Here is a 15639-nt window from a genome sequence, read left to right as displayed (position 1 = left end):
TCCTGCATGTTCCCTTCTCCTGTCAGGCACAGAAATGCTAGGGACTGGAGGCAACAGAAGAGGGTATAAGGATTTTTGATAATTACTCCTGCTTTAGGTTTTCTTTTCCTTTTTTTTTTAATAGGTTAAAAACTGTTGAATTTCCAAAACAATTCTTTTCCATTTTGTTATCCATATTCACCCTTGTTTTACCCAACTGCTTTGTGATGGATCTCCCATCTCCTCTGCCCATCCCCTGATAGTCTTTCCCTGGTGCTTTGATTGAACTATCATCTGAATTTCACATTTAGCTGAGGAAAGTGATTCCAGTTTGAAATAATATTATTGGAAAACATGGACTGTCTGCTAAAAGAATCTAGTGTTTCACCTAATATTACTTTAGCAACTTTTATTTCATTTCCTTAAACACTCATTTTTTTATTTATCTTTTCCAGGCCACAACTTTGATGGTCATATAACATCTATTTAGAAATACAAATGTTATGCTAAAAGCTACTAAACTAGGGAAAAGAAGAAATTAAGCAAATAGAAACAAAAACCCAAGGGTAATTAGCTATTAACATAGCACCAAGCTTCATCAGAAATTCTGTGGAGTTCTATGAAATGTAAAAGTTTATAAAACAAAACAGGAAAAGGAGAGAAAGAGAGGTAAAAGCATCAGAAAGCAGTGGAGTATGATAATTTTAAGGCTAAAAAGTGGCTGATATTTTTGAATCCAGGTTTGACATGCCTTGAACTGGTAAGTGGTAGTTATTGGTTTATTTTAACAATTTTTAAAAAAAATTACTGAAGGCAGCAAAGACTCTTTGTGCCTTGGTGTCCCTCAGCACGCAGAGTGACACCACTTTCAGAGCCCTTTTCTATCACTGAACTGCTGCAGAGACAGAATAATGTCCCAGCAGGAGCCATAATCATCCCTCCCTGATGATCTCAGGTGGAGATCACCTCCAGCCCTGCAGAAGGAGAGCAAATGGCTGTGCTAACAAAGAGAAGGGACCAGAAATCAAACTGGCATCCCCCAGGCCCGAGTGTGCTCTGAGGGCTGACAAGAAAAGCACTACAGAGGTGATAAGGGGCTGGTTATTATGCAGTCCTGGAAATAAGATGGTAAAGACAGGCATGAGAAGGTGATCAGTCTTGTAGAGGGCAATTGGACAACACTTCCCATGTGACAGCTCTCAGCCTCACAGACAGCACAGAGCCACCCCTGGAACAAGGTATGGCTCAGCTTGAGTAGGATTTCTGAGTCCTAAGGAAATACCAGCACAGGAGCTAAGCATTGGCACTGATTTCAAAGTCTGTGTGTAGAAGGAGTCATTTTCAAGTAGCATGATTAGAGTAATTAAGTTCTGCTTAGGTTTTAATTTGCATTTTAAGGATTTGATTACCCACCAGTAAGAAAAGGGAATGATTCTCTCATGTATTTTATGACAGTTTGTGACACAATCTGCACTCTCATGTTTACAAATAAATAAAAATAACATATGTAGATTAAATTAAGTTTCACTCTGTATCATTGCTATCAACAGCAGGTAACTAACAATGCTGATTTATATTACTAATAATAACATTCTCTTACTATGATTTCATTCCTACAAAATCTATTTCATAAATCCCTGCTGTACCATTTCAAACTCTAACTGTGACCAAGAGACATAATCCATTTTTAATTGCAATTCAATTACCCTTTTTTCATTAAATTAAGTTTAAGCTTCAAGCATATGACTACTCTACATATGAACAGGGATACCTAGAACTTATGAAAAAAGACAATCCACAGGAGTTTCTGAATAATGGGAGTTTGCCCATAGGCTTTGTGTGTCATAACATAATGCTGTTAACATAATTCTATTAAAACTCAATATATAACAGTATTTAATACATAAAAAATGTAAGTTAAAATATTGTTAGAAGATTATGTAAATTTGCCTTTTGTCTACTCACTCTGTTTTTGGAACTTCTTTTCTAAGCCAGTAGAAATCAGATTGGGCTGCATATTTGCGAGTTTGCAATACATTGCCAAAATAATCATTTTCTGTAAACTTCAGCTGTATCAAGAAAGCACAGAAATTTTTAAAGCATGTCCAAAGAAACAAAAGCTGACAAAAACAAGCAGAACTTTTATTTTTTATGAGATAATCACCTAATTTTTTAGCGATTATCAAAGCAAGTAAAATTTTCACACTTGGTAGGAAGAATAAATATTTTATGAGCTTAGTTAAAAAAGCAGTGGCTGAACAGATCTGCACAAGGGTCTGGAGCACTGGGAAAGCTCTTCACTGTGCAGAGTGCTGCTGCAGGAATCACAAGCACCCCACAATGGATTGCACACTGCACATTTCTGTGGCTATTATTAGGAGAGCCTCTTTTCCAGGAGGAAGTAGGCTTACTTTTATTTTTTATAATGCATTTTAAAACCACTTCTAACAATATAATGAAGTCCACTTTTTCAGCCTGCTTTACATTTTATAACAAATACTTCATATTCTATGCCTTCTGAGAGTTCTGCCACATTAAATATTTACAGCCATGGGGCTCCATGCTTCCCTAACTTTCCAAATCTGATAGCATTCACACACACAAAACTAAAGAGGCATGGAAAAGGGATGTTAATAGGGTATAAATCCCAGTCATCAGTTTAAAACAGTTCTAGATTTGTGAGGATGTTGCTCTTCAGATGTAAACTATGGTTTTGCAAGCATGATTAACAAGTATTTTTCACCAGACATTGGCACTTATCTGAGCAAATAATTCCATACACTGAGTGATAGAGTTGGTCACATGCTCTGTCTCTTTACACTGTTTTCACTGCACCATCTCACCCTACAGCTTCCCTGGACAAGGACTAGGCTGGTAGAGTTGGTTCCCTCAATAAATGATGCCTCTATAGTCTTTGTTATGTGCTCTGGCAAAGATGATGATTGCTCTTGCATTTTACTGGTTCAGGACCGAACTGTGTTTCTAGCTTGCCTGTGACTTTCAGCAATATAATAAATCAAAATGCATGCCACAGCTGAAAAATAGTAAAATGTATTATTATTGTTACTATTAATCATTTCCTCATGCCTTAGTTAGGCAGAACAGGTACTGGAGGAAGGAAGCTCCCCACAGTATCCTTGTCCAGCAGGCAGCACAATAAGCCTATACATTGGTTAGGACCTCTTGGCATGATTATAAGCATCAACTGTAAATTAAATTCATAGCCTGGAGAGATGAGGAGAGCTTATACAGGGCATCCTAAATTGTGATATTCTGAGGTAAAATGCATTAGTCTTTTTGAAAATCATTACTTTGAGAAGAAATGCTTTTGGTTTGTTCCATTTTTATAACTAAATGCAAAATTATTACAGTATGTGCTTAACCTTTAAAATGCTTAATAGCAGGAAGGTTCTTTGCACCTAGGCAGATTTTACTCCCAGCAGGCCTCGTGATCTCACTTAGATACAACAGCATTGACTTTTCAGACACAATTTAGAGATAGCACACTTCAAAAATAAAATAAAAATAACCAGGCAAGCACGAGTCCAGGTGCATGCCAAACAAAAGACTACCTTTAGACAGCAGCAAAACAGAGCAAAGAATGGCTGCAATAAATGAATAAAGCTGCAAGCCTGACACTTACTGTTTTGATGTCTTCATTAATATATGTGTCATTCATTATAAACTGAGGGTAACCAACTTTCGCCATAACTGCTTTTGCCTTTGAAAAAGAAAAAGAGAAAAAAAGTTTTGACAGATAAAACCACTTCTCAGCACAGAGCTTTTTATCTTTCTTGCTCAGTTTCCACTTTGTATTACTATGCTTCCCTGGAGCCATCCTAATTTAACTTCAAAACAACTTGCCTACAAGGTAAACTTGGTGCCACAGATGAGTTGGGATCACGAGGCAGAGGGCGCAGATTCTGCTGTCAGATTATCACAGTGGGGCTGTGCTGCCTGCAGAGCTCGTGCGTACTCACAGCAATGTGCCTGAGTGCAAAATCCTAACAGCTGATTTTCCCTACAGGGTTTGTGTTAATCAGATGGTCAAATGCCTGTTTGTACAATGTTTTCCAAAGGACAACAGGAAATGCCCTGTTTTGCTGTGGCACAGTAGCTGGTGCATATCCAACTGCTCAAATAGATTTGGTGCACAAATGTGAATCAGCCCTGGTCCCAGCAAGTGCAGACTGGCGTTTGCACCTCTATTTGCACCTGAGGATGGGTCCTACTCTGAAGGACTCTGTGCTTTCCAAAAACCACAGGACTGATCTGTGTTTAGTTCTCCAGTTTCCCTCCTTTACTTTGCAGTCTTTGCCCCTTCCCTAATGTCAGTAGAGGTGCTAAAATGAGACACTTCACTTTTCATTAATCCTCTTTCAGTCGTGACTTGGTCCCAGGTTTATGCACAACCTGTGTAAACAGTCCAGTGTGAAGTAGCTGTGGATGAGTGTTCCCACTCTGAAAATCATGGTGTGAGTGTACAAACAGTCTTGGTAATGTCCTCACAAAAACACCAGCAGGACACTCAGTCACCCAGAATCTCTGTAGAAAAAGGTTTCCAGAAGAAAAGTAGAAGTATACAAAAAGATAAGAAGTGAAATGTGACAAGTCCATAGGATAAATTACAGCTATGATGGACTAGGATAGCAGAAAACTTTCATTTTTTTATGTTTTCAGGATGCTGAATATAATTGCTCCATAAAATAAGTCTGTAAGTCTTTGGAATTCCCTCCACTCCTCAAAAAATGCTCCTCCATGTTTATCAAACTCTGATGTCAAAAGTCAAATGAATATTACAAGATACGAAAAGCAATAAATAATTGGCCTTTAAACTAAGTACAACCACAGCAACCCTGCATTCTGCTCTCTGTGAGCAGAGCCTGGGCCTCCCATGGGTCCAATGACTTTTATTTGTTTCTTGCTGCAGGGACTGACTGCTCAAGGGAAGATTCCCCTTCCTCCACATATCCTTTCCCCTTCTCCCACTTCACATATCCAATACAGCAGGGTCTCCTATACAGCAAGACAAAAAAACAGCTGTTCCACAACTTGAAGAAAAAAGGTAGTGGAGAATTGCCTCCATTTAACTAAAGTCATTCTCTCTCCTTTTTCATTTTTCAAGAAGAAAAGCCTCTTTGCTTCTTCCAACTCCTTCAATTTCTCAATCTCACATCCAACCCAAAGTCATAATCCTCCATTTGTGACATCACAATTAATTGTGGTTGAGATAATTAAGATGTCACAAACAGAAGATAACAACTTCAGGTAGGAAATTAGCAGCAGGAGCAGATGATCTCTTAAGCAAGAAAGATCCCATTGTCATGCAAATTGCCCTAGTAATAAAAAAAGCAATGGAAGAAAAATGCTGAATGGAAAATATGAAATGAGCCAAATTAACTCTCAACAGAATGTTTCCTCACTTTGCCAGAAGGTTCAGCAGTCTTTCATGATATGTTAAATGCTGTGGTGGGGAGGGAGAATGAAAAGCCAGGAAGGGAGCACGATTCATCTGCAAGTTTGTATGTAATCAAGTGTCTAAAGTTTTCCTGGAGGTGTCATCAGGTCCAACTGACTGAACTTTGCAAGGAATCAGAAACTTTCCTTTACCATTTCCCATGTTTCAATGCTAGTTAAAACTAGCTTTGGAAAAGGAAAGAGCAAAACCCATCAGTTTTAATTTCTGCTAAGTCAGCTACTTAAACAGATCTGGTGAATCTCAAATGTTCTGCGTGAGCTCATCCCTTGCTTTGTGACTTTCACATTTGATGTTGTGAGATTGAGATTTCTAAGCATGAGAATAAAAGTCGGACACTACAGAGATTTTTTTAATAAGGGCAATATAAAACCCTAGTAAATAACAAAGTGTGTCTCGAGATTTTTGAAAGCAAACTCAGAAGGCAATGCTGCTTCTAGTACTTGGATTCTGCGTTAATGTCTAAGGCTAGCTGTATTTTGTGAGATAGATGGATAGATAGATAGATAGATAGATAGATAGATAGATAGATAGATAGATAGATAGATAGATAGATAGAAAAGGGGGAAAGGTTATGTTATTACAATTGTTGCTTAAAAGGCATTACCACAATATGTGTGGTTCAGCAATCTGAGCAAATAAGACAGACAAAGCTGATGCTGCAGAAGCTGGTTATGGAAACTGTTTCCTATAGCCAAAGCAAAACTCATGAGAGAGCACAGGAAGCCTTCTGAAGTCCTTGGGAATCCCTCTGACTGGGATTCCTCCTAGAAGCTTTGCATCAGGTGCAAACTTCAGCTGAGCCCTGCACACAGCCCAGTTTATTTACACAACTGACAAGTTAGAAAGTATCATATTGAGAGCAGGTTTCTGAATTTGCAGTAAATATCACTTGTGTAATATTTAACAGCAGTTGGGAGACTCCTTATTTGTACACCACAAGGAAGTGGAAAACGTTTCTACAGCTTGCTTACTCTTTGATAATGATGTCATTATTTTCCCCTTGATAGGATTAAAAGTATAAGAGACCAGCAGCCTTCCAGGAGGCAAGCACAGGGAGTCAAATGAAATGTGACAAATGTACAGGAGCCAGCCATGTGGCAATTGCACATGAATCCACCATAAATCCACCATGCACAACTTTTTATGGTTTAAAGGCTCATTTAACTCCTTTCTCTAATTTGCCCATTGAACAGCTATGTGTACAGGAAGAAAAGAGGCAATGGGGTACTTCCCCCAGGCATCATTAGCACTCAGCCTGTTGGGCTGCTGGGTGAATTAAGGAAACTCATCTCTGCAGGGCTCCTCTCCCTCCATCACAGGCAGAGGCTCTCAGAGGGTGCTTTGGGGTAAGGCATGGTGACTTTTCCATCCCAGCAGCCGGGGAGAGCAGGCTCTGAGGCACAGGAGCCAGAGTGGGACTCCTTCCACCACTCCTTGTGCATGGGAGTTTCCTCACTGACTTCCACACAGCCAGGTGTTTGTTCACAGGGAGAGCGTTGCAAGTCAGTTTACTACACAGACAAAATAATAAACAAGTTTTCACGTTCTGCTTAACAACCTGCCAACAGGAATGCACACGTGTTTCAGTGCTCCAAAGCAGCCCAGATTCCAGCCTATTCAAATTCTCACTTGACAACCAAGCATGTGAGCATTCTGAGAGCCTTTTTGCCTCTCTGAGTATGACTTGAATATGTCAGTAAGTACTGACATATTTTACTTACTGTAAAGAGATAACAAAAACCACCCCATATATATCACAACAAAGTTTTATGAGTGTGGCAGACATCTTCTGTATATTAACTTGACTCAATAACTTTATGAAGATCGTTTTTAAGCTTCTAAATATATAAAAAATTAATACAATTAGAGGTCACTGAAAAATTAGCATGAAATACATTGTGAAAGCTAAAATCCTTCATTGTAAAGTAATGTTCCATTTAATTACAAAGATTAATTCAGCCTTTATATATGTGCCCGGTGTTTTCATTTTTCATTGAGAACAGATGATTCAAAAGCCATCTGGTAAAACTGCATAAATATCACTGCATCTATCTAGGGTTTGCATAGAAAAACTAGGAAAATAGAGTGATGGGTCCTGGCAAAACACAGGAAAGTTCCACCACAGGGCTAAAGGCCAATCCTACAGATGTCAGTAGGAAGTCACTACTGACTTGTGTGAGAGATGGATTGAGCTCACCCCAACGATGCACAGTATCTCCTTTGTGGGAAAATGAAATACAAGGGATTTTCACATTGTCAACTACAATGGAAAGTGGAGTGGCAACTCAAACATGAACACTTGGCCTGAAATTACAATTTTTAACAGTACTTGATCTGCAGTGAACTGTTTAATCCATACTCAAGAATACAGATTATCATTATTTATCTTTAAAACTTGGTTTGACTGTTCTCTTTTTGTTGCATGTCACAATAATAGACACTGTGTAGACTTTTCAAGAACTAGTGTTTCATCTAATAATAATTCACATACCACCACTTCACACTGCACCATAACCATCCCCTCTGTATTACAATAATCGTTTTGAATGCTCTAAAATAATTGCTAAAATAATGAAGACTGAAAATACAGCTATTATTCCATCTTTGTAATAGCTTGAGGCCAAGGTTAAAGAAAAAGTAAAATAAATAATCAAGTGACTTATGTGAATAATGACACCCATGTACACAAAAAATTGCTTTCAGTTAAATGCACTTTATGGTTCCAAAACTAGCTGAGTCCATTTAACAACTTTGTGCTGCCAAATGAAAAAAAAAAAAAGTCCTAGTTCTTGTTCTTCTTCCCTGCTCCTCTCAATAGTTCTTCTCATGCTGCCTCCAAAGGCTGCCTCAGCTCCTCAACACATCTTTCTGTGGGACCACTTACATCAATGACACAGTAGAAATTTAACCAAGCTTTTCCCCAGCTAATTTTCTGCCAGATCACTGAGCTGAATCACTCACTCACTACATGGAGAAACCCAACAAGTTCTGGAACTTTTGCAAAACAAGTGCTGGTGACACATGGTGTGACAAAGTGGAGAAGGGTTATATGGTGCAGGAGTTAGCTCCTGCTCTGAATGATCTTTTGAATCAAAAAAGCCTCACTCAGAGAAAACTTACTGACAAGACAATACTATTTATACACTTAAAAATACCACACCTTATAATCCTAGGAAACAGAGAGGGAAAGGGATACAGCAATTCCTAAAACAAGTGTTCATTGAGATTTTATGTTCAATCTTAATATCTACTGTTCAGCAAGACAATATTATTCTTACCCACCATAAAGTTTAAAGCATCTAAAAGTTTAGTAGGACTACCATGGATAAAAGAGTCAGAAAAAGTAACAAAGTACATCAGTGCCACTCTTTCCTATCCTAAATCTCTTCTGGCTCTCTGGAACATGAAGATTCAGTCATTGGTTCAAGCACTGTGACAAAAGTTTCACTGGAATTAACTTTTCATCTTAAACTAATCCCACATGAAATTATTGGGTTTTTTTAGCAATAGAACTGGACTAGGTCAGAGAAGGTGTGAAATTAGAATCTTTATTTCAGTCTTACTTATATAAACATACTAATTGACTGTGATATTTTCATAAGCACAGCTCCTCAGTTCAATGCAGCAGTACAATTAATAGATCTAGTCATATTTTCTCCTTCCACCAGAATCTCATTCTGCTGCCAGCTTTGCTTTAATTTTGCTAAGAAAGAAAATTTCTTTGTCCATTTTATTTTAATTCAATTTTCCATTTACAACCTCTGATTCCATTATGTCATACACTATATATTATATATTATATATTATATATTATATATTATATATTATATATTATATATTATATATTATATATTATATATTATATATTATATATTATATATTATATATTATATCCTGTCTTTCACAAACAGAATGTAAGATCTTCAATACCTCTCTTAGTGACACATAGAAAGGATTTTTCATCTTTGAAGATATAAGTGCACTTAGACTGCAGACCAGCACAACGGAGTTCCTGGCACAGGATGTGCTTAACTGCTACCTATTCCTGTCCAAAGCCCTGGGGTGAGTTTTAAGGGTCTTTGTATTCTCAGTGGAGCTGGAATGATGCCCACGGACCAGAAGAAAGGATGATGCCCAGATATACAAAATGCCTCAGCTCTGGCACCACAGCAGCAGTGGCAGCTCCAGCATGGAGCATTGTGCACTGGATTCCCCTCTGCTCACCTGTGGATCACCTGGGGCATGACTGCACCAGGGGGTGTGGAGAGCTGGGAGCTCCTCCTGCTGCACTTCAAACAAGCCACAAACTGATGTGTTGTGGTCTGAAGACACAGACTATCACTAGTATCAGGCTGATACAAATATAGATAGAGATTAGATAGATATAGAGATAGAGATGAGATAGATAGAGATAGAGATAGAGATAGAGATAGATAGAGATAGATAGATAGATAGATTAAATAGAGATAGAGATTAGATATAGATTATATAGATTATATAGATTAGATATAGATTAGATAGGTATAGATATAGATATAGCTGATATAGATAGATATAGATATAGATAGATATAGATGATATAGATATAGATATAGATATAGATATAGATATAGATATAGATATAGATATAGATATAGATTAGATATAGATATAGATAGATATAGATATAGCTATAGATATAGCTATAGCTATAGATAGATAGATACATGCCCCTGCTGCTGCTAAGATGCCTTTGATAGGACTCAAGCCAAGCTAGTCTTGGACTCCTATTGTAAAAACCATACTCCTCCTGACTTCGTTTTCAGACAACACTCCATGTTTTCCAATAGTTATGTCTGAAAATCAACCAAACACACTCCCCCCACTCAAAATTCTCTTTGTGTTTTGAAATTACCTTAGATCTCTTTACTGATAAAATTTGTGCACCAGATCCTAAGGATTTGCAATAGCAAAAAAAAAAAAAAAAAAAAAAAATCCACCTTTGGCTGGTCTTTGTCCCATCTTGAGCTGACCTATACTCCCATGTTCAAGCCACCTCTTGCTAGAAACACAACCACCTTGATCCAAAAAACTCTTGTGCTCTTTTGTTTTAGCTCTGGGCAAGCAGCAGGCTTAAGAAAACCCACTGTGCTAGCAAAATAAAAGTCCCCAGGGACCCAAAAACCTCTGTGTGCTGAGATGTCTGGCACTGAACACTGAGAAAGGGGCAGGCTCAGAGATCAGGAAAGGGTGAGGAAGCTCTCTCCCCATCATAACAGTATGGGAAATTATTTACCACAGCATTTCTTTTCCAGTTTTATGCAAAACTCTGAATAACCTGTTCCAGTAAGGCACAGCTTCTGACCTTAGCCTCTGCTTGAATCAGTTTACATTCATTTAACATTTTCAAGGTTAAGCAAAGGTTGCCGAGCACTTTTTTTTAAACTAAAGAATAGCATGTGAAAAATTCCCTTTTCATTTCTCATTTCACAAGTGAGCTTCAGCCACAGTCTTGATGCAACTGAAACCAGACATGGTAGAGACTGCTTTTAACACAACTCAAACTGAAATAGTGAGTGAGATCTTAAACACCAGTATTCCTCAGGACTTTATGTTTTATCTCTAAGGAGGAATTCCTTTTGCTGGAACAGGGACCCTGACCAGCACTGTACCAGTAAGTGAGTCACTATCAGCTGTCCCTGCCTTGTAATGTAAGGGGGGAAAGTAGATTGGTACATAACCAAAAACACAGTTGCAGAATATAGAGAAGATGTATTCAGAAAATGCTCTACTCTCTGTACAAGAGAGCAAGTTAAGTGCTGCTGGTTCACACTGCTGGCTGGGGACAGCTCAGTGCAGGGCTGAGGGTCCGTGGTGGGGTCCCAGCCCACCCTGCCTGCTGAGCTCCTCACCCACCCTGCCCTGCTGAGCTCTCCTCTCAGAGGGCACTCACAGCACGTGGAGACCACTACAGGAAATGCACCTTCACTGCCAAGAGTAAGGGAATGCCAAGCAGAGAGCTGAGCATGGCCTTGTAGACTCATCCACACAGAGAACGGCTCTTCTGCACCTGCATATCTGCTACTGCTGAGCTCAGGGACTACACTGTCTGCAACCTCCACAGGAGACAGGTTACTTGTCAAAACAACACACAGAGTGAAAGTTAAAGCTGAAATGGTCCAAGACTTTCAAGGGAGGTGGAGGATCTCTTGCTCTTTGGAAGAATTACTCTGTCATTTAGCATAACAATCTTCTCATCTTGAGTTTCTGCCATAAAACCTTCAGATTCACCCTGGTCCCTGAGCATCTGCAGGTTCTGTCCATCTGTCTCCCTCCTATTTCAAGCACAAGATTTTTCACAAGTGTTTTGATGTCATGCACCCATTCTGGCCTTATGTAGTCATGGTTGAGTGTGAAAAATGACAGCTGTGAGATCAGGGTTAAATACAATTTCCTCTCCCTTCACCTGTTTTCCACTATCTGTTTGCACGGTGCTCAGGTTATTAATGGAACTGACATCCCTGCACAACTGAGTGAGCAGTAGCAGCAGCCAGATAACAAGGGAGAAGCTGACAGCAGCAATCTAACCCCAGAGATAAGAGATAAGCAAACATGCCATGGCTATTAGTTTCAACTCTGGCCAATGAAGAAGAACATCTCCTGTGGTTACTGATCAGGAAAGCCCAGTCTTCCTGTGAAGGTTAAATTAAATTCATGATGTGATAGATTATTCTTAGAGATCAAAAATTAAAGTTTGTGATGAGAAATAAATATTTGATGTAAAACAAATAAGAAAGAAAAGGGGATGTTAATCTGATAGAAAGTGAAGACCTATTTTAATTCAGAGAAAAGCATGGAACACTTCTACTCCAGAAGGAAACTACCATTCTTTATTTCTCACAGGTGAAAAAATGTTACTCTTAAAAACTGGCATTTTCCAAAGAAGCTATGTCAGGAATGGTGCAGGAGTGGCAGCTTCAAAATCCTGACCAAATTCCAAACTAGGTAAGTAGTCCAAACTTTTCAAATCCCTTATGTAATTTCTGAGCAGCACCTGCTTTCCTTCCAGCTTCCTATTGAGCTGTCCCTTTATTCTGATATCTCCATGCACATGGTAGAAGAAGGATTGGGCTGTTCAGCCTCAAAAAGGGATGACTTGGAGGGAACCTTTTCTATGCCTGTAAGTATCTGAAGGGAGAGCGTCAGAGGATGGAGCCTTTTGGAGGCTCTTTTCTGTGATGCTGAGCAATAGGATCAGAGGCAGAAATTGATGCACAGGAAGTTCCACCTGAACATGAGCAAGAACTTCTGCCCAGAGAGGGTCTGGGATCTCCCTCACTGGAGATGTTCAAGAACCATCTGAACACAATCCTGTGCCATGTGCTCTGGGATGGCCCTGCTTGAGCAGGGAGGGAGGTTGGACCAGATGAGCCCCTGTGATCCCTTCCAATCTGACCCATTCTGGGATTCTGTGAAAGATGAGTTAAACCAGGAAAATAAACCCCTAGGGATACATTTAACGCACAAGGGAATTGCAGACATGTTTGAAAAGAGTAAAAATGTGACACATTTCAACCTTATGAGAAGATTTTCTCATTGCTCCCTGCAATGCAACCACTCAATACAACCAGGCCCCCAATTTTTTTGCCTCCAGGCAGAAACTACTCTAATTTCAGAATGCTCACTTCCACAAAGAAGAAGCATGGCTAAGGTTTAATTGGCACTCAACAAAAGTACACTTTCCAATTTAGAAGTAGCAAGGTTATTTCAAGAATATCTGAATCAAACTTTCCAGTAAAACCAGTAAATTAGAAAGTCAGCAGTCACCTCTATAGGTTTTTGAATAGGAATGAAGTGTCTAACTGCAATTAGAGCCTTTGGAAATTTCTCCCACCTTTCTTAGCTCCTCTGAAGTATGTCTAGCAGTTTCTATGAGTGCTCTGAAGCAGTCTTACACTTTGTGAAGTTCTCTGTCATCCTTGAAGCAAAGATGTAAAGTCATCTTAAAGGAAAATGTAAAAGGTGTCTTGCAAGCTTTAGTTTTGAAACTCCATCCCTCTCTTTTACCAAGTATTGTTCTATCAGTTTTGTGCTGGCTTTCATTCTAGAAGCAGCCATTGAAATCAGAGGCACTGAGTCTCAGGGCTGGTTCCACTGTCAAATTTTTCCTTTAGTTTTCATAGGTTGGGTCCACAGACCCCACAAGATTCAAAAGGCATTTTTAGTTTTTGCAGAGCACTCAGTGACCACTTTCAAGACTGGATAATTTGTCATCTTTGTGCAAAAGTAGCTTGGCATTAAGCAAGATTAATTTCAGCTCATGAAGCTGTGGTGCCTGGCCTTTTTGTCCGGGCTTGCCTCAGATCTCAGTGAAATGTTATTTTTCAGAACTGCATCTAGTGCATACCTTGGACAGGCTATGTGAAGAGAAGCAGGAGGCTCCATTCTCCCAGCATGTATTGCTGTGCCAAGTCTTTACAGAAGCAAGAGTGAACACAAAAAGAGAACAGGCAATGATGATTCTCTGGTTTCTGCCCTACCATAGCATAGGAGAAGCTGACATTTTTCAGACAAGCCAAAAGACTTTTTTTTCCCACAGAGCACAGTGAGGCAGTGGGACTCCTTGCTTTGGGATGTTGTGGATGATGAAAATTGTTGTGGGTTCAAAAAGTCACTAGACAAACTCACAGCAGGAAAATATGAATAAATACCAAGACACCAGTTCTGGCTCAGGAAGCAAGTGAGCTGCAGTTTGTCAGAGGCCAGGGAAGGACAGTGGGAATGTGTCCCTTCATGCTGGCCCTGTCCTTAGGTTCATCTCTAAACATCTGCTACTGCTTGGCCACCGTCCAGAGCAGACACTGGACTCTGCCCTGGGCAGTATAACTGTCATGGTCCCAGTGAAATCACCCAAATGTGAAGAGAGAGAGACCATGGAGAGCTGAGAAAGGGGGCTGCAGCTCAGATAATTGTCTGCAGAGCTGGATAGGGCCAGCAAGTTCCAGCTGGGAATGGCATCAATGGGATAACCCACGGACACTCACCTCCTTTAAAGTAATTATACCTTGTAAAATCAGGGCTTGTACAGATGGCTCTTGATTTCCTAAGGGCTATTGGCCCAAATTACACTGTGTTGTCCAGGGAGGTTTGCTGTAGTTGTCTGAAGAAGCAGAACAAGCCCTGTAGGCTAAACAAAGGTACCCAACACTGCCTGAGAGAGCCACCTATAGTAGGCATGGTCCTGATGTTTTCCTGTGCTCCTCTTGACTCAGTCTTCAGACTCAGAGATGTGGAGAAAACAAATGTTGCATACACAACTTCCTTAGAAATAAAGCAAAGCAGCAGGCAAGTTCAGGAGCCAAATGATTGCACAGTGACCTTGGGATTTGTGCTCCATGACTTAAGGAGGTTAATAATGTTACAGAAAAATCTTACTAGAGGAAAAACAAGCTCTTTTTTGGCTTATCATCCATGCTTTAAAAATAGTACTGCAGAGCAAGAAAATCTAACTTCCAAATAGGAAGTTATTCCTGTGCCATAGCCTAACAGGATATTTTACAAGAGAATTGCACAATTGAAGAAAAACGTCTTTTTTCAGGCCTCCAGTTAATCTCAAGAACAAAGGGCATTTTAGGAAGGAAAAATAGTGATTAATAAAATAATGGTTCCTGCCCAGGAGTGGGAATAATTTAACATGTCAGTAATGATCTTCCATTGAATTATCCTTTGAAGAGCAGAAGCAATAAATTACCATTTTAGAGGAGTGAGCCCTCATCACACAGTTTATGTCAATGGAGTTTCAGTTGTGGGTTCCCCCTTTCCCTGTGGCCCACCATGCCAAAACACAGCTGTCAATACCATTTAGCCACCACAGCTGGCTGCATTCTGCACCTTCACTGGAAGGGGAGCAAAAGGCTCTCCCTTCTCTCCCCCAGCCCTGCTCAGAGGCCGTGGCACGGCTGTGAGTAACTCACAGAACAATGTTTAAAGAGAGTTGGAGCTGCACCAAATTGAATAATTTCTCTGTTCTGCAAATGACAGCAAAATGTAATGACCCTTACAAAAGGGAGACCAAAAGGGCAAGAACAGAAACCTGTTTGGGGTGTTCATTTGTTTGTTTATCAGAGCATTCCATAGAAAATTCGGGGGGTTAACAGACATGAAGCAAATTTGAGATAATAGTCAAATACACAATAAAGAAG

The 15639-nt window shown here is 39.6% G+C and overlaps 1 protein-coding gene and 1 long non-coding RNA gene across 2 annotated transcripts in view; one reads left to right on the top strand and one right to left on the bottom strand.

Annotated features, from left to right (window-relative positions):
* The window catches only part of PHEX (phosphate regulating endopeptidase homolog X-linked), a 94054-nt gene that overhangs the window by 29307 nt on the left and 49108 nt on the right, over positions 1-15639 (bottom strand). The window contains exons 13-14 of the mRNA XM_033052067.1: positions 3623-3700; positions 1945-2048 (exon numbers count right to left, since the gene is read on the bottom strand). Coding sequence (XP_032907958.1) covers positions 1945-2048; positions 3623-3700 — 182 coding nt within the window. The remainder of the gene's footprint in view (positions 1-1944; positions 2049-3622; positions 3701-15639) is intronic.
* The window catches only part of LOC122149371, a 32423-nt gene continuing 26266 nt past the window's right edge, over positions 9483-15639 (top strand). The window contains exons 1-2 of the long non-coding RNA XR_006162932.1: positions 9483-9520; positions 12341-12442. This is a non-coding gene — a long non-coding RNA (uncharacterized LOC122149371). The remainder of the gene's footprint in view (positions 9521-12340; positions 12443-15639) is intronic.

This window comes from Catharus ustulatus, chromosome 2 (assembly GCF_009819885.2).
Source record: "Catharus ustulatus isolate bCatUst1 chromosome 2, bCatUst1.pri.v2, whole genome shotgun sequence".
Classification (NCBI taxonomy): domain Eukaryota; kingdom Metazoa; phylum Chordata; class Aves; order Passeriformes; family Turdidae; genus Catharus; species Catharus ustulatus.
The sequence above is the reverse complement of the archived record's forward strand: the minus strand, read 5'-3'. Positions and strand labels throughout refer to the sequence as shown.